Below are 15,081 nucleotides of genomic sequence, written 5' to 3' on the forward strand. Positions count from 1 at the left end.
CTTCTGGAGTGGAATGGAACCACCATTTAATTTCTCCCAGGAACCTGCACAACAGTGCTAGAATGGAAGTGAAGCATATGGAGAATACCACATCCAACTGCAACTCCCGTACAGGGGAACTTGGAGAGGCACATTATAATTACCCAGATTGAAATTTGGACAGAATACAAGGGGAGCAATCTCTACTTTTGCAAAAAGTAGTTCTTTAATGGCCATGAGTGGTCTCTGACAGAAATACTAGGATGAGTTTTGCTCTCAATAAAGCACTCTCCATCTCACTTAACCCTCAGTCATTTATTATGAAGGCTATGCCACATGACCCGAGTCTCTCAGATCCACAAAGACAAGGGCTTCCCCCCATTCACTTCATGAAAAAAAAATCTTCTTCCCAAGTCTGGAAGTCTCCCTTCGCTCACTCAAAATATGAGTCTGGCGATGAATGAGCAGCAGCAGCAGTGGATAATTAAATTAATGAAGAAGGCATTATAGATCAATGCAATGTGGCTCCCCCCCTTTGGAGAATGTGCTCCTCCCCTCCCCCCCCCAATTTCTCCTTGCACCTCCTCCCTCCTCATTTCATTTCCCCACCCACATCATCATTCTGTCTCCAAAGGGCTCCCTCCCTCTATTGATTAACAAACAGGACACAAACAAACACACTTTCCTCCTCTCTTCCACCAAAAAAAAAAAACTTTTTTTAGGCAGAACCAGAGACAATGTACAATGGTGGTGGAAGGGTGGCCCTGAGCCCCCCCCCCCCCCAAATCCCCCCCCCCCACCCCCCAGGCCCCCCCCCCCCCCCGGCAGGCCAGGCACCTCTCCCTCCCTCCCTCCTCCCAGCCAGCCCCCCCAGGCCTAGAGCTAGTGCTGCTCACCCTCAGCCCTGTGGCCTAGGCTGCCCCAGCTGCCCCAGCCCCCCCTCCCCCCCCCTCTCCTGCCCTGCAGCCCTGCCCCAAGCCGTTGAAGTTGTCTCAGAACATGAGCTTTTTATATATGCCATGTGCCATGCAGGGCAGGGTGGTGGTGTGAGGTGAGCCTCTGGGGGGCATCAGTCTAGTCTCCTGTCGAGGGGGAGATTGTGATGAAAGCTGGAGTGAAAGAGCCCACACCCTCTCTCCTCACAGACCCTGCATGCATCATATAAAATAAAAAAATTCCCATGCAGACTGCCACTGCCAAAGCCAAGTGGGTGGGTGCGTGTCCGCGCCGCCCATAGGGCCCTCCTAGGCCTCTAGCCTCCTCCTGCCCTATGCCTATGATGATGTGGGCAATTAGGGCTGTGTGTGTGCCAGTGCAGTGGCCAGTACGGTGTGAACATGTGGCTAAATCTTGCTTGCCTGGGCCCCCTAGTCCCACACTCAACTCAGGCCAAGCAGGATATATATATATCAATTATATATCACAGTCACAGTCACACATTCACCATTCCAGCACCCACTGTGTTGTGTTGTCAATGTGTGGTTTCATCAATGTGTTTCTCCCTTCTCCCGTTTCAGTTCAGAGTTCAGTGGTTTCCAGGTTTTTTTGCAGGACAGAGACGCCTCCCAAATCCCCAACTAATATATAAATCTACTACACTTATTTTGATTATTTATTTATTATTTTTTTTTTTTAAAGGCTCTCCCTCCCTAAGACTACATTGATTCACATCACCACATTCAAACAGCAGTTGGATTGGATTGTGTTTCCTGATCTCTTTTTGAGGGTATTGACTCTATTTTCATTTCATTTCCTTCATTTCTTCCTTTTTCCTCTTCTCTCTTCTCCTCTGGCTCCTCAGCTTTAATCTTGCACTCCTCCTTTTGTATTTTAGCTGAAAATTCATCAGAAAATTCAGTTAAATCATGCCCTTGAGAATTCAAACTTTTCCCCATTCAGGTCCCAACCCGCTGACTTCCAGGATACTTAAGCACATGCTTAAAGTCAAGCATGCGCCAAAGTGCCCATCCTGAATAAAGATATTTGCCTGTATTGGGTCCTAAGGTAATAGGTGATAGCCTATAGAGGCGACATGTACTCTGAATGGCTTGTGGAGGGACAGACAAGGAAGCACCAAAAGCCAGATTGTCGAAAGTGGTCAGCTTCTGCCATCGAGGATGGATTTTCCAAAGAGTTCAGCTTCCAATGAGGTAATAAAATATGTGGCAAGATTTTCAAATGAACTCAACAGGCTGGGTGGGAGGGCTTTGATAAGTCTGACGTGAGCGTCCCAGCAGGAGCTGCTGAGCACTTCTGAAAACCTAGCCTGCTGCGTGCTGAGCCCTGGCAAATCTGGCCTCCAAGCCCCTTGGAAAATCTGTCTCCACAACATCGACTTTAAAAGTCAGGCTCAAAAAGTAGTTTTTGCACCCTCAGTGAGCTCACAAACAACAAAGGATTTTGCTGAAACTTAAAAGAAAAATTCACCTTGGGGCAAACACTACACATGGGCATTTTCTGACCCCAAAACATGAATGTTTGAAAACATGAGAAACATGTGAATGGAGGTGGCTGTAATGGAGAGTACTTTGCATCTTTAACTCTAATGGATGCGATTAAATGACTGCTGTAATGAGTGAAAAGCTCATATGAGAGAGAGAGGGAACAAGATGGGAAAGGAAGGAATAATCCCAAGCAGCAATTTTAGTGAACTTCAAACTTTCCAAAGGAAAAGATTCTCCCCTGGCTTGAGGCTAAGCATGAACATGTTCATACCAGCTGAGTATTCAAGGTGCATTTGGAAGGCAAGTTTGGAAGACTAGATTTATTCTTAATTATGGAGCCATGCCCTCCCCCCATATTACTGGACACCAGCCAGGCAAAGAGTCTGTGAGCCTATGATTATAAAAAAATGCGGGGGGGGAGGTAGGAAGGGGCACCATATACATCCACTTGACAGTCATCCAAGCTAGAGACCCATTGCTATGATTGCTACCTCTGCTGCTGCTGACTGCAGCACCTTGGCTACTTCGGCTGTTGCCACCCTCTCTGCTGCTTTGGCTACTTGTGTTTTCACTGCTGCTGCTGCAGCTGCTCCTTCTGGTGCTTTCACCGCCGCTGCTGCAACTGCTGCTCCCTCTGGTGCTTCCACCACTACTGCTTCAGCTGCACCTTCTGGTGCTTCCACCGCCACTGCTGCAACTGCTACTCCCTCTGGTGCTTCCACCACTACTGCTTCAGCTGCATCTTCTGATGCTTCCACAACAGCTGTTGCAGCTGCTCCTTCTGGTGCTTCCATCACTGCTGCTGCAGCTGCTGTTCCTTCTGGTGCTTCCACTGCTGCAGCAGCCCGTTCTGGTGCTTTCACCACTGCTGCTTCCATACCTGCTGCAGCTGGTGGTGGTGCTGCTGCTGTCTCCAGTGTAATCAAGTGACTATTCAGCAAAATGCACCTCCCAGAGGACAGTACAGGCCTGCAGAATCTGAAGGATGGCCCTGATCCGTTTGGCAATATGCAAAAAAAACATTAAAAAAACAAAAAATCATCATGGGATTGGTACTACGTTCAAGGCCATTGCCTGTCATTATAGCAAACAGCCGAGCAGGGGAAGGAGGGGGGACATGGAACCATGTTAGCTGGAGTGATAGCAAGACTCAGAGGTTCAGAGCCTCTACCTGATAACACAGCTTCAATTATCAAATTCCAGCATTATTGCTACACGGATCAGAGTCACTTAGGATTTGGGGCTTGATCTCAGTCCAGTAGCACAACCATTTACCAGATTTTTTTCAGTATTTTCATGTGAGGTGGCTTGGGAAGTATTCAGAGAGAGAGAGAGAGAGAGAGAAATGAAGGGAAGACTGGCTCATTTCCAAAATCTGTTTGCTCAATATCACAGCAAAAAATCTCTTACCAGCAATTGAGTATGAGACCTGGGAACACAGAAACTGAACCGTGTGTTTTTCCCAAACTGTCATACCCTTCTGTGTGTGCAGAGATGCCAAAGGATTGCCCCATAGACAGGAACCATCAGGCACAGGTCAAGCAGTCATTGTATATAGTCTTTGCCCAAAATTTCTGCCAAGGCACTTCACTCCTGGTCCTGGCCCACAACACTCCTTGCTGTTCCAATACTGGGCTCCCCACACAGTTCTTCCAACGCAGTCCTGCAGGATACTTTTAAAATATGCTGCTATTGGACTATGCCTTGGACTAGGATATTCCTTCTGGCGGCACTGGAAAATCATCAGCCCATATGGAAGAGGTTTTGACAATCAACTGACATTATTGGTAAAAATCTGTAACAGAGTAATACACATAACTGACATTGGCCGACATGAGTAGGCAGTTCCTGTCTCAAGCTTACCTTCTCTTCTTCAGGTTTCTTTTCAGAGGCTCTATCCAAACTATTGCATCTGACCTGTTGAAAAGGTCAGGTATCATATTAGCTTGTAGCTAAAGGTGTCCACGCCACATAAAACATACTTATTATTAATTATCGTAGGAACACGTTGTCCCTATAACAACATACATTGAAAATATAATTTCTTGGAGGGTGTTGCAATCTAACTGCCAGTTACAGGAGCTGGTTTCTGCAATACAGTTGACAGTCCTTTTCAGGAATGCTAAATCCAGCCCAGGACATAGGGAGGACCTGTGTGGTGATGCTAAACGGCACAAGGTGTGTTTAGTTAATATGCGAGTAAAAGAATCAGAGAGAGCCACAGGACCTGTCAGTGCCCAGCAGCCTGAATAAAGAATCACTATTATATTCATGACAATCAAGCTCTATCTATTCTCCGTCATGGCGGACACTGCAGCCAATAGATCAGCAACAACCAACAGACATCTAGTTTTTTTTATTTTTAAAAGAGCTCTTTCCAAGAGTGTGATCTCTCACAGCAGTGCATATGTAGGACTCCTGGCCCTGCCACAGACTCCCTGTGTGACCTTGGACAAATCACTTCCCCTCTTCCGGCTTCAGTTTCCCCATCTGTAAAATGGAAATAATGATAAAGGCCTAAATTCATTAATATTCACAAAGCCTTTGAAATACTGGCACAGAAAGTGGTCCAGAAAGTCAAAGGGTTATTTTCTCTATGTGCATTTTCATACCACAGACTATCGTGTGTATCTATATTTATTCTAAAAAGTAAATGGTAAGTGTTTGGTTGCAAAATTTTATGTAAATTGCTTTGTCAAAGAATGATTGTCTTACAGGGATCATCTTAAGGGAAAAATCCAGTAAATAACAGGGGTAGAAAAAAATCTGGTTTTCCATTTGTGAAATGTCTGTAGCAGACTGTCCCCACAGTTGTACTACCAGCATCACAGAGCTTGGACCCCAACACAAGCAGAGACTTTTCACCAGGACCCCCAAGCTAACAACCCCAACACTTGTGAAAACTGGTCAGGAGGGTGATTTTATGTCTCAGTCAGCAGGGTGATGGTGAGGACGGACACAACAATCACTCCTAAACAGTAGCCAAATAAGACCCAACAGACCTTCTGACAGACTGTGGGATTTCCAATGCAAGCCCACTCAGGATACTGCAGGAAGGTCACAGCTCAGGCACACTTCAAATATCACTACCCAGGAACCTTGCAGCATTTTTGCATTATGAAATGGCGATGACATGATCACTCAGTGCCATTTAGCGGAGTGAACTAGAGAAGAAAACAAAAACAAGACTAAAAGAGCCATGAAAGAAAGGGCAGGGGGCTAAGAGCCAGGTACCGGAGAAGAAAATAGAGAAGGTGAAAAGTACGGGAAAGAAAGAAATAAAAAAGGGAACAGGAGGAGACAGAGAGGTGGAGAAAGATTTAGGATAACAGACAAGAAAGGGAGAGAAAAAGCAGGGAGAAAATCACCCCAGGAGACAGAGACAGTCGTGTTTAGGGTATGTGTACGCTGCAATCCAAGTTCTGATTGCAGCTTGGGCAGCCATCCTCGTATTAGCTTTACCCACACTAGTGCTAATAAAAATAGCCGTATAGATATGCCGGCCCAGGCTTCAGCAACGCCAGTAGGTACCCAGGTTCCGGGCGGACTTGTACAACACGTGCTGCTGCCACATCTTCCTTGCTATTTGTAGAAAGGCTAGCCTGGGTAAAGCTAGGCAGGGATATCTACACAAACCAGGGGCATAGCTTGGAGTGCAGCAGACACATGCTCTGTGTTGTACTCAGGAGCTGGCAGGAGACCCAAAGGGCAAAAGCTGCCTGAATGAATCCTGCTGGATGTGTGTAAGTCACTCACCTACAACGTAACTGCCCTTTGTAACAATCTATCTGAATATCTGCCACTGCTTCATTAAACGGTAGCCCTGTAGGTCTGCTGACAAGAACCTACTTCTCTCCCCTTTGGTAATTACCCCGAAGGCTGTCATGCTGACTGGCCACGAACCGCTGCAACAAGCAGCCTTTCATGATGCAAGCTTTCCCTTTGAGCCTATCTGTTCACAGGCAGCAGGTAAAGGAAAGCTGATGTCTACCTAACACCACCTCCTGCCACGTTTATGTTTTCCCACTGCCAAGACACACCCTCCCACCCCTCTCTCAGGAGGGTGAATCTGAACTCAGTAGAAAGACAGTCCCCTGCAACACTGCAGAAGGAACGGGAAACGGCCCACCTCTCCTACTGCACAGTGTGGATACCAACTGTGACTATTCACAGCTGATCTAGCTGTGACTGAACACGCTGCAAGGAAGAGAGATATAGCCGGACTCTACAAACACGAGGAGAGGAAGCTTGGCTTTGGGGTTAAGGGCCTGGATTGAGATTCAGGATACAAGCTTCCTGTGACACCATGGGCAAATCACTTAATCTATACCTGTTTCCCACCTGTAACATAACTAATAACGGGTATGTCTACACTGCAATTAAAAACTCATGGCTGGCCTGTGCCAGCCGTCTTGGGCTTGGGTTAAGAGACTATTTAACTACAGCACAGACTACAGCCCTGTAGCGGGACTGAGATCTCATGGGTCCCACAGGGACCCGCTGCCATAATAGCGGGAGTGGGTAAAATGTACTTTGTTGCGGGTGGGCTTAGGTGGCCAAAAAAAACCCCAACAGACTTTGGTAATTGGCAGGAAAACACAATCTCTCATCAATTTGTCATAAATAGAATTTCAGCGATATAAAGCAAGTTTTTCTTTCTTTTTTTTTTAAATAAAGGTTTTAATACTTGAATTTAAATGGCGGATAGAAAGAGATTTGATGTCTATTATAACAGGAGTTCAAGCTTGCTTTTTAACATGGTGCAAGCAAGATTTATTTTATTCTTTTAGTGATAAAAGTTGTGTCTGAATTGTGTTTTTTCTTTGTTTGTTTTGGGGGGGAATTGGTCTCTCTTGCGGGATTTGCAGGATTTAAGGTTTTTGCATATGGGAGCAGGATAAAAATGCAAGAAACAACGCAGGAGTGGGTATTCCGGGGTGGGACGGGAGTAGAATTTTAAAAAATAGTCCCATACAGGGCTCTGGTACAGACCTTTGGGTTTGGGCTGGAGTCCGGGCTCTAGGGTCCTGTGAAGTGGGAGGGTCCCAGAGCTTGGACTAGAGCCCAAGTGTCCACACGGCAATTAAACAGACCCTTAGCCTGAGCCTGAGTCAGCTGGCATGGGCCAGCCATGTGTGTCTAATTATATTATATTGTTTTGCCCATGTTAAAAATTCTTACCACTGTTTCATTGAGAAGCTGTAGCGCCTCAATGCTTCGGAGCAGGGACTTGTAATTTGGCAGGGAGGTCACTCTGGTTCAGGGTTGTGCCTTTTGCCGTCCCTGTAAAATTCACCCAAATTTGGCCAATTTATAAGCCTCTTTAAAATCACAGTTGAGACATTCTCATTGGAGATTTGAGAGCGCTTGGAGCTAAATTCTCTTCTGAATGTTTGATTTTGCAACCTTAATGTTCTTTTAATATAGGTTTTTATATGTAATTTATAAAAACAATAACCTTTAGTGACATCTAAACCTGTCCCAGGTTTCCTTCCAGAGTTTGGAGACAAACAAAAGCCTTAGAGAAATGATATAGTATGACATGCACACATTCGGCCACTGCGCGGCAAACTCTGCTGACGGGGTTAATTCATTTCAAAAGTTGACTGTTGGTCAGCAGAAACAAGGAAGAGATTCATGCAGTTGCAGAGCATGGCTGGTTCAAGCAATGAATATTAATGAAAGGCACAAGATTCAGGAAGCAAACTTGTCTCCTGCCCCAAATTCCCATGAAATGCCAGATGAGAAGAAGGGTCATTCATATGCCCCAGGCAGAGCTCCACTAGGATTGGTGTCATCCCCCCTCTAGCATCTAGGCCTAGCTGATAGCCACAACATTAGGACTTTAACAGCGTAGAAAGCAGAGCAAGGTAGGAGAAATACAGCAGAGGTGACAAGTTAGCACTATTGCTGCTTTGAGACTGTAGAAATTTTGAGCCACCAGACATTCTCTTCTGTATTCATGTCAAAGCTGTTATTACCCAACTCAGTCACAGAGCTTGGGTCATTAAACAATACTGATGGGAATGCTGTAGAGAACTCTAGCCACCTATCATCATATCACTGAACTGCGTCTTTGATCTCTGTCAGAAATATCTGATTTATATCACACTTTAATAGCTCCCAAAGAACCTTAAAAAAGTTACCACAATGCTTATGGTAGAACTCTTGAAAAGCCAAGGTAATCATTGACAAAAACAGAACTTCTAACTTCAAAAACTTCTAATTAACAAGAGGGTCCTCTGTAACATGCAACCTCCCCCACATAACAACTACCCAAGTGACAGACAGATTTCTACCTCCGAGATGAAGATTTCTATCCACAAGTCTGACAAGAGAAGGATGGAAATGCATGTCACTTCTTGATCATCCCATGAGAGCCTGCGGAGATGAAAAAGAAGGAAAAGGTCAGGCTGAAGCATGTGTGTGTCTGTTCTGGGGATGTACCCCATGTGTAAAAGAGAGCTTCCTTCTTAGTGTGGCCCCTCCTACTTCATCAGGAGGAGTCTTCTTTTCTGTTCCTATGAAGTAGGATATGTTCATAAGTCTGGACATGCAGACAAGTCCAGACAAGCAGGGCATGTGCCCTTAACAGCTAAACATAGAAGCTGCCGCGAAATTGCCTCACCGCTGAAATGCGCCTGCTGCCCTAACGGCGCACAGACCCCCCCCCCGAAACAACAGGGACTGCTGCCCCTTGCAGAATGCCGCCCCAAGCACCAGCTTGGAATGCTGGTGCCTGGAGCCGGCCCTGGTAGCAAGTCCAGAAACACACAAAGGATGACCAGGTGTAATAGGAGAAGGTTGTGAATTCAAAATCCACCTTCTTCTCTCTACTGCTAAAACCAGATAATCAGTGGAATTCAGCACACCTAAATGGGGACCTCATAAAGGGCACATATCCGTCAGAAGGTGCAGAAGAGACCTTTCTTGTAAAAATCTGTCACAGTCCAGACCTCTCCCAAAACAACACCTACAAATTATCTGATGGGGTATTTTTTATTTGCCAATCTCCAGTAAAACAGGATGAAAACAAAGTATTCTGATTCCTTATGCTGCTGAGACCAAAATGGTAAACAGTAGTATAGTTATGATGAAGGGAAATCAAGACAGGGCGTACATATGACAAGAAACTGCAAAAGCTAGACAATTTCACTTATAAAAATGGAGAGTTAGAGGGGCTTTGACAGTGGTCTTACTGAAAACGGATCAGATCTTTTGTGTAACAGACACAGTATAAGAAAAAGGGGTCACTCAATGAAACTAAGGCAGGGAAATTTAGAACAAATTGAAAGGGCAGAAAAGATGAATCCTGTTAAGGATCATTTAAAGAGCTCCCATTATGATTGTTTACCTAAATGATCCCTACCATCCAGGCCCAAAAAACAGTGAACTATCTAAGAGTATGTCTACAATGGCAGAGTTACAGTGCCGGCAGTTACAGTGCCGCTCAGAGAGTGCTGAATGGAACCCGCTATTGCGTGTACACACTGTCAGCTACCTGTGCAATAGTGTGTTCACACTTGCGGCACTTGCAGCAGTATTCAGAGCGGTGCACTCTGGGCAGCTATCCCACAGAGCATCTCTTCCTTTTCTGCCACTAAGAGTTGTGGGAAAAAGGAGGGGGTCGTGGAGCATCCTGGGTCCTGTCCCAATGCCCTATGATGCATCGCTTCGCATCCCAGCAATCCCTGTGCTTCCATCCGCATTTGGCACCATCTTTCAATGGTTTGTGTACTGTGCACTCTGCCTCTTCGGTCTGCAGGAATGGATCCCGCACTGTTGACCAATATGCTGCTCACTCTTACCAACACATCACAAGTGGCAGTGGAGTTATTCCTTAAACTACAAAGGCAAAAGGAGTGCGACATTGATTTTGCTACGCGTGGTAGCTACAACACGAGATTGCTTGCGGCATTCATGGCGGTGATGACCACAGTGGAACGCTGCTTTTGGGCTCGGGAAACAAGCACTGAGTGGTGGGATCACATTGTCATTGTCATGCACATTTGGGATGACAAGCAGTGGCTGCAGAACTTTCGGATGAGGAAAGCCAAGTTCATGGTACCGTGTGAAAAGCTCGCCCCAGCCCTGCGGTGCAAGGACATGAGAATAAGAGCTGCCCTGCCATCGGAGAAGTGTGTGGCGATTGCACTGCGGAAGCTTGCTACTCCAGACTGCTACCGATCACTCGCTAACCAGTTTGGAGTGGGAAAGTCGACCGTTGGACTTGTGTTGACGGAAGTGTGCAGGGCCATTTATCGCATCCTGCTCCTAAAGACCGTGACTCTGGGCAACGTGTGTGACATTGTGGATGGCTTTGCACAAATGGGCTTCCCTAACTGCAGAGGGGTGATAGATGGCACACACATTCCAATTCTGGCACCAGACCACCTACCCACTGAGTCCATCAATCAGAACGGGTATTTTTCAATGGTTCTCTAGGCGCTTGTGGATCACTGTGGGTGTTTCATGGACATTAACGCAGGCTGGTCCAGAAAGATGCATGATGCATGCATCTTTCAGAACACTGGCCTGTTCAGGAAGCTGCAAGCAGGGACTTTCTTCCCAGACCAGAAGATCACCGTAGGGGAAGTCGAAATGCCCATTGTGATCCTGGGAAACACTCCCTACCCCTTAATGTCGTAGCTTACAAAGCCAGACACGGGGCACCTTGACAGCAGCAAGGAGCGGTTCAACAACAGGCTGAGCAAGTGCAGAAGGGCTGTTGAGTGTGTTTTTGGCTGTTTAAAGGCCTGCTGGTGCTGCCTATACGAGAGGCTGGACCTGGCCAATGACAATATTCCTATGCTTATAGCCGTGTGCTGTAGCAGGTACAGACTGGGCCAGGAGGTTGACAAGAGTGTGTTGGCATTGTCTGGGGGTCACTCAGAAAACAGTTTTGTGACAGCAGCTGCAGGGGGGTGCGGGCGCAGAGCTGTTCGGTTTGTAGTACTAGTAGTGCCTGGAGGATGTCCACTTGGCGCGCCATAATATTTAAGAGTCACTCCATGGCTTCTTTCTGGTGTGCCGCCTTCTCCTTTCAGTCCCTCTTCTCGCTGTCCCGCCACTCCTTCAATTCTTGTTTTTCGGCGGCGGAGTGCATCATGACCTCATGCAGAAAGTCCTCTTTAGTTCTTCGTGGCCGCTTTCTAATTCTCTGCAGCCATTTAGCTGGTGATGACAAAGAGGGAGGTTGGACTCCCAAGATCATATCTGTGAAACCAAAAGGCAACATTTTACAGCAGTATTGCTTGCAAAACACAGATCACAGATTTAAAACACAGCCACTATTCACATACCTGTCACTAACTGGCTGACCCCAGGCAAGCACACATGAGCCACAAGACCCCCAAAATGGTGAGTAACTGCAGGGGCAGGTGAAATCAGTGTTCCAGGATCATACTGTACACTGGGCAGGTGGCTCTTGGGGAGAGCCAGCACTGTTGGGGTGGGGGGCTCATAATCATTTCTGTCCCCACATTTTCCACAGGCTGTGTTCATTATGGAAGATATCTCGCTGCTGAGGGTGAGCAGGGAATCAAGGGAGGGTCTTCTCCAAGACTGCGGCTTCTGCTCTGGTCCTTATGTGGCTTGCTTGTGTGCAGCAATGGTCCCCCCCTTAGTGACGGCAGAATAGCATGGGAAAGTTACCCTTAATGGGGCAAGAAACAAAGCAGCTCTGCCAAAAAGCCCGCAGCAGTGATTGCCCAGTAACTCCATGGGAGTTTCCTGGAGACCTCTAAGACAGATTCCCATGAAGTGAGGGAGTCAATCAACAACCTGTTCTACCACTTATACTAGGCATCTGGTGGTAGGCGCATCATCCAGACACAAGCCTGCTTTCTGCAACCCTCCTGCCCCCAACAACTCGCTTCAGCGATTCCCAAAATCAAAGCCACTTACCAGGGGCCTTCTCTCCTGTTTGCACTTCACCAAGATCCGACAGCTGTGATTGGCTAGCCTCCTCTGGGGTAGGGTAGAGCTCCGGGCTGCATGCATCTCTGACCTCCAATTCGTCCTCTGCCTCTGGGTCCCCCTCCCCATCCTCGGCCAAGATTTCATCCTCCTGGCTCAGTCCACTCTTGACTGGCACACGAGACACCGAAGTATCCACAGTGGCCTTCGTAGTGGAGGTGTGGTTGTCACCGAATATCGTGTCCAGCTCTTTGTAGAAACGGCAGCTTGAGGGTGCAGCACTGGAGCGGCGGTTTGCCTCCTGCACCTTGTGGTAGGCGTTCCATAGCCGGTCCTGGCCCCTTTCTGTCATGCATCGTGAAATCTGTCCATAGGTATCATAATTCCTACGGCTGGAGTGCAGCTGGAACTGGACAGCCTCCTCTCCCCAAATGCTGATGAGGTCCAGCAGCTCGGCATTGCTCCAAGCGGGGGATCGCAGTGTTGTAATCGCCCAGGGTGTCTATACTGGCACCGCACCTCCCATCAAAGTGGTTTTTTTAACAGCGCTGCAACTGCTCAGTTTCTGTGCACTAAGTGGCTTGGCAGTGTGTACAGCTCGGGAGTTACAACACAGAAAGCTGCTTTACTGTACAGAAACTTGCCAGTGTAGACAAGGACAAATCAGATACACACATGACAAAGCCCACCTTGTCAAGCATTTTACAGAGCCATGGCAGGTCAGTCAGGTTAGAATTGGCTACAACTGGCACTCCCATAAACTGGGACATTCTTTTTCAGCGCCGCTCATTTACACACTAACTATCATTTTGGTGCCTATGGAAAGGAATCTGATGGGACTGTCATGCTCTGTCCTCTTATACATACATGTTTCCGTTCCTCAGATAACTGGTTTGATGGGTTTGCAACCTGTATTTCACTCACATAGTTTACTAATTCATAAGAACTTTCATTCTCTGGTGCATTTTAGGAATTTTGCAAACTTTTATAGTGCTTATAGCCTTGTCAGCCATCTAACCCAATGATTAAACAAAATCACCTTAAAGGAAAAGCTTTGTTTAATATTTAAACACAAATGTTAAGCTGCAAAACATTAATTTTTAAAATGATTGTTACACTAATAGTAGAGCCAGGACAGAAGCTGCTTTGTTCTGTTGGAAACTAGCCTCTCTGTGATGCTGTCCCAAGTGATGTAACTTGTTTAGCGAAATGGCAGACACCATGAAGTAGCTCCAAACACCAACTAGTGTTTAAAATTCTATTTACTAAAGGTCAAACCCCTGACACAATGCACAGCCCAACACTGCACTGGGATTCCACAGGTACATGTGGGGGTGAAGGAAAGAAATCTCCCCCCCCGGAAAATCACTCAGCAGGAGTAGCCGTGCTCTACAGCTGCTATTGCAGCCTCAGAGCTGCAGTAGTCTCTGCAGCTGCTTTTGTGTTTGGTCTTTGTCTACTTAGATCGTAAGCTCCTCAGGTCAGAGACAGTGTTTTGAAGTCAATGGGAGTTTTGCCACCAACTGCAATGCAAGCAGGGTTGGACTGTATTTCATATGGCCCTGTAGCGGTGCGAGCACTTACCCCTGCAGCGCCTCCTGCTGGTCCTCTCCGGGAATTAGCATTTCCAGCCTCCGGAGCGCCCTCTGCAGGTCGGTGTCCCGCTGCTGCTTGGCCCCCATGTCCCTCTCAGGATTCTGGTGCCTCATTATCTGGGGTGCTTTCCCCTTGCAGTACAGCCCTCAGTCTCGGGGTCTCTCCTCCCCAGGGAACCCCCATCCCCTATTCCCACCTTGCCTCAGTCGTAGGCTACTGCCAGTCACCAACTAGCCCCCGCTCCCTGGGGCAGACTGCAGTAGAAGCCATTCATCACAGGCAAGGGGGTTTTGGACCTGTTGCCTTTCTCTGCAACCCGGTACCTCTGTGGGATCTTGGACAAGGCCCTGCAGCCTGGGGAGTTGCCAGCCTGGAGCTCCCCAGCCCTGTCTGACTCTAGGTACCCTGAGCTTCCCAGCAGCCAGGCCCCTCTCTCTCTGTGCTTCTGGCCCACTGCCCTCTTATAAGGGCCAGCTGGGCCCTGATTGCACTGGTTACAGTGCCCCATCAGCCCAGCTTTTCCCCTACCACAACCCTCTCCCAGGGCTGTTTTAAGCCCTTCAGGGCAGGAGCAGGGTTACTGACCCGCTACAGGCACCAAAGTCCATACATACAGTGCGCAAGAAGAAAAATACTGTTTTACCCACTCCTGAAATGCAGCCACCTCTGGAGGGGAATGTTATGCTTGTTTACCACTAATGCTCCACAACAGTTTAGGAGACATAGCAAAGAACAACATAACAAAAACCAACCCTGCTCATATTGTCGAAATTTTTATTTGTGAATCAATGATAAAAATGTGCCAAAATTGCTATGTATTTTATTCAATCAGCTCTACTAACTGAAAAATATAGAGCGTACTCAGGGCAGCCAGAATGTAATTGACATAGCTGCAATTTAAGGAATTCTTGCAGAAATGTCTCTGGGGTCTTCTTTAATCACTGCAAATGATCAGAGATTTATTGGGGGGGGTGGGGGAGTAGGAAGCAAGCAAAGCTTTTCTGGGTTCATAAGGAAGCACTAATCCAAGACCTAAAATCCAATGAGAAAGTGGATTATTTAAGGAAAAGACTCCGTCCCTATAGTGAAAGTTTTCTCCACCCTTTGAGATAAGCCCATCAGTTCAGATGAAATGTTAACAGCC

At 47.1% G+C, this 15,081-nt stretch overlaps 1 protein-coding gene across 5 annotated transcripts in view; it reads right to left on the reverse strand.

Moving 5' to 3' along the window:
* The window catches only part of LOC120409120 (antifreeze protein Maxi-like), a 52,179-nt gene that overhangs the window by 10,312 nt on the left and 26,786 nt on the right, over positions 1–15,081 (reverse strand). Inside the window, exons 2-5 of one of the 5 annotated variants that reach the window (XM_039546583.1) lie at positions 8,723–8,804; positions 4,452–4,512; positions 4,287–4,340; positions 2,873–3,419 (exon numbers count right to left, since the gene is read on the reverse strand). In XM_039546583.1, the coding sequence (XP_039402517.1) occupies positions 2,888–3,419; positions 4,287–4,340; positions 4,452–4,512; positions 8,723–8,777 (702 nt within the window). In that variant the 5' untranslated portion in view covers positions 8,778–8,804 and the 3' untranslated portion in view covers positions 2,873–2,887. Of the gene's footprint in view, positions 1–2,872; positions 3,420–4,286; positions 4,341–4,451; positions 4,588–8,722; positions 8,805–15,081 lie in introns of those variants that run through there. The other 4 variants (XM_039546582.1, XR_005601133.1, XR_005601134.1 and 1 more) reach the window with 4 other exon arrangements.

Source organism: Mauremys reevesii, linkage group 7 (assembly GCF_016161935.1).
Source record: "Mauremys reevesii isolate NIE-2019 linkage group 7, ASM1616193v1, whole genome shotgun sequence".
In the NCBI taxonomy this organism is placed as follows: domain Eukaryota; kingdom Metazoa; phylum Chordata; order Testudines; family Geoemydidae; genus Mauremys; species Mauremys reevesii.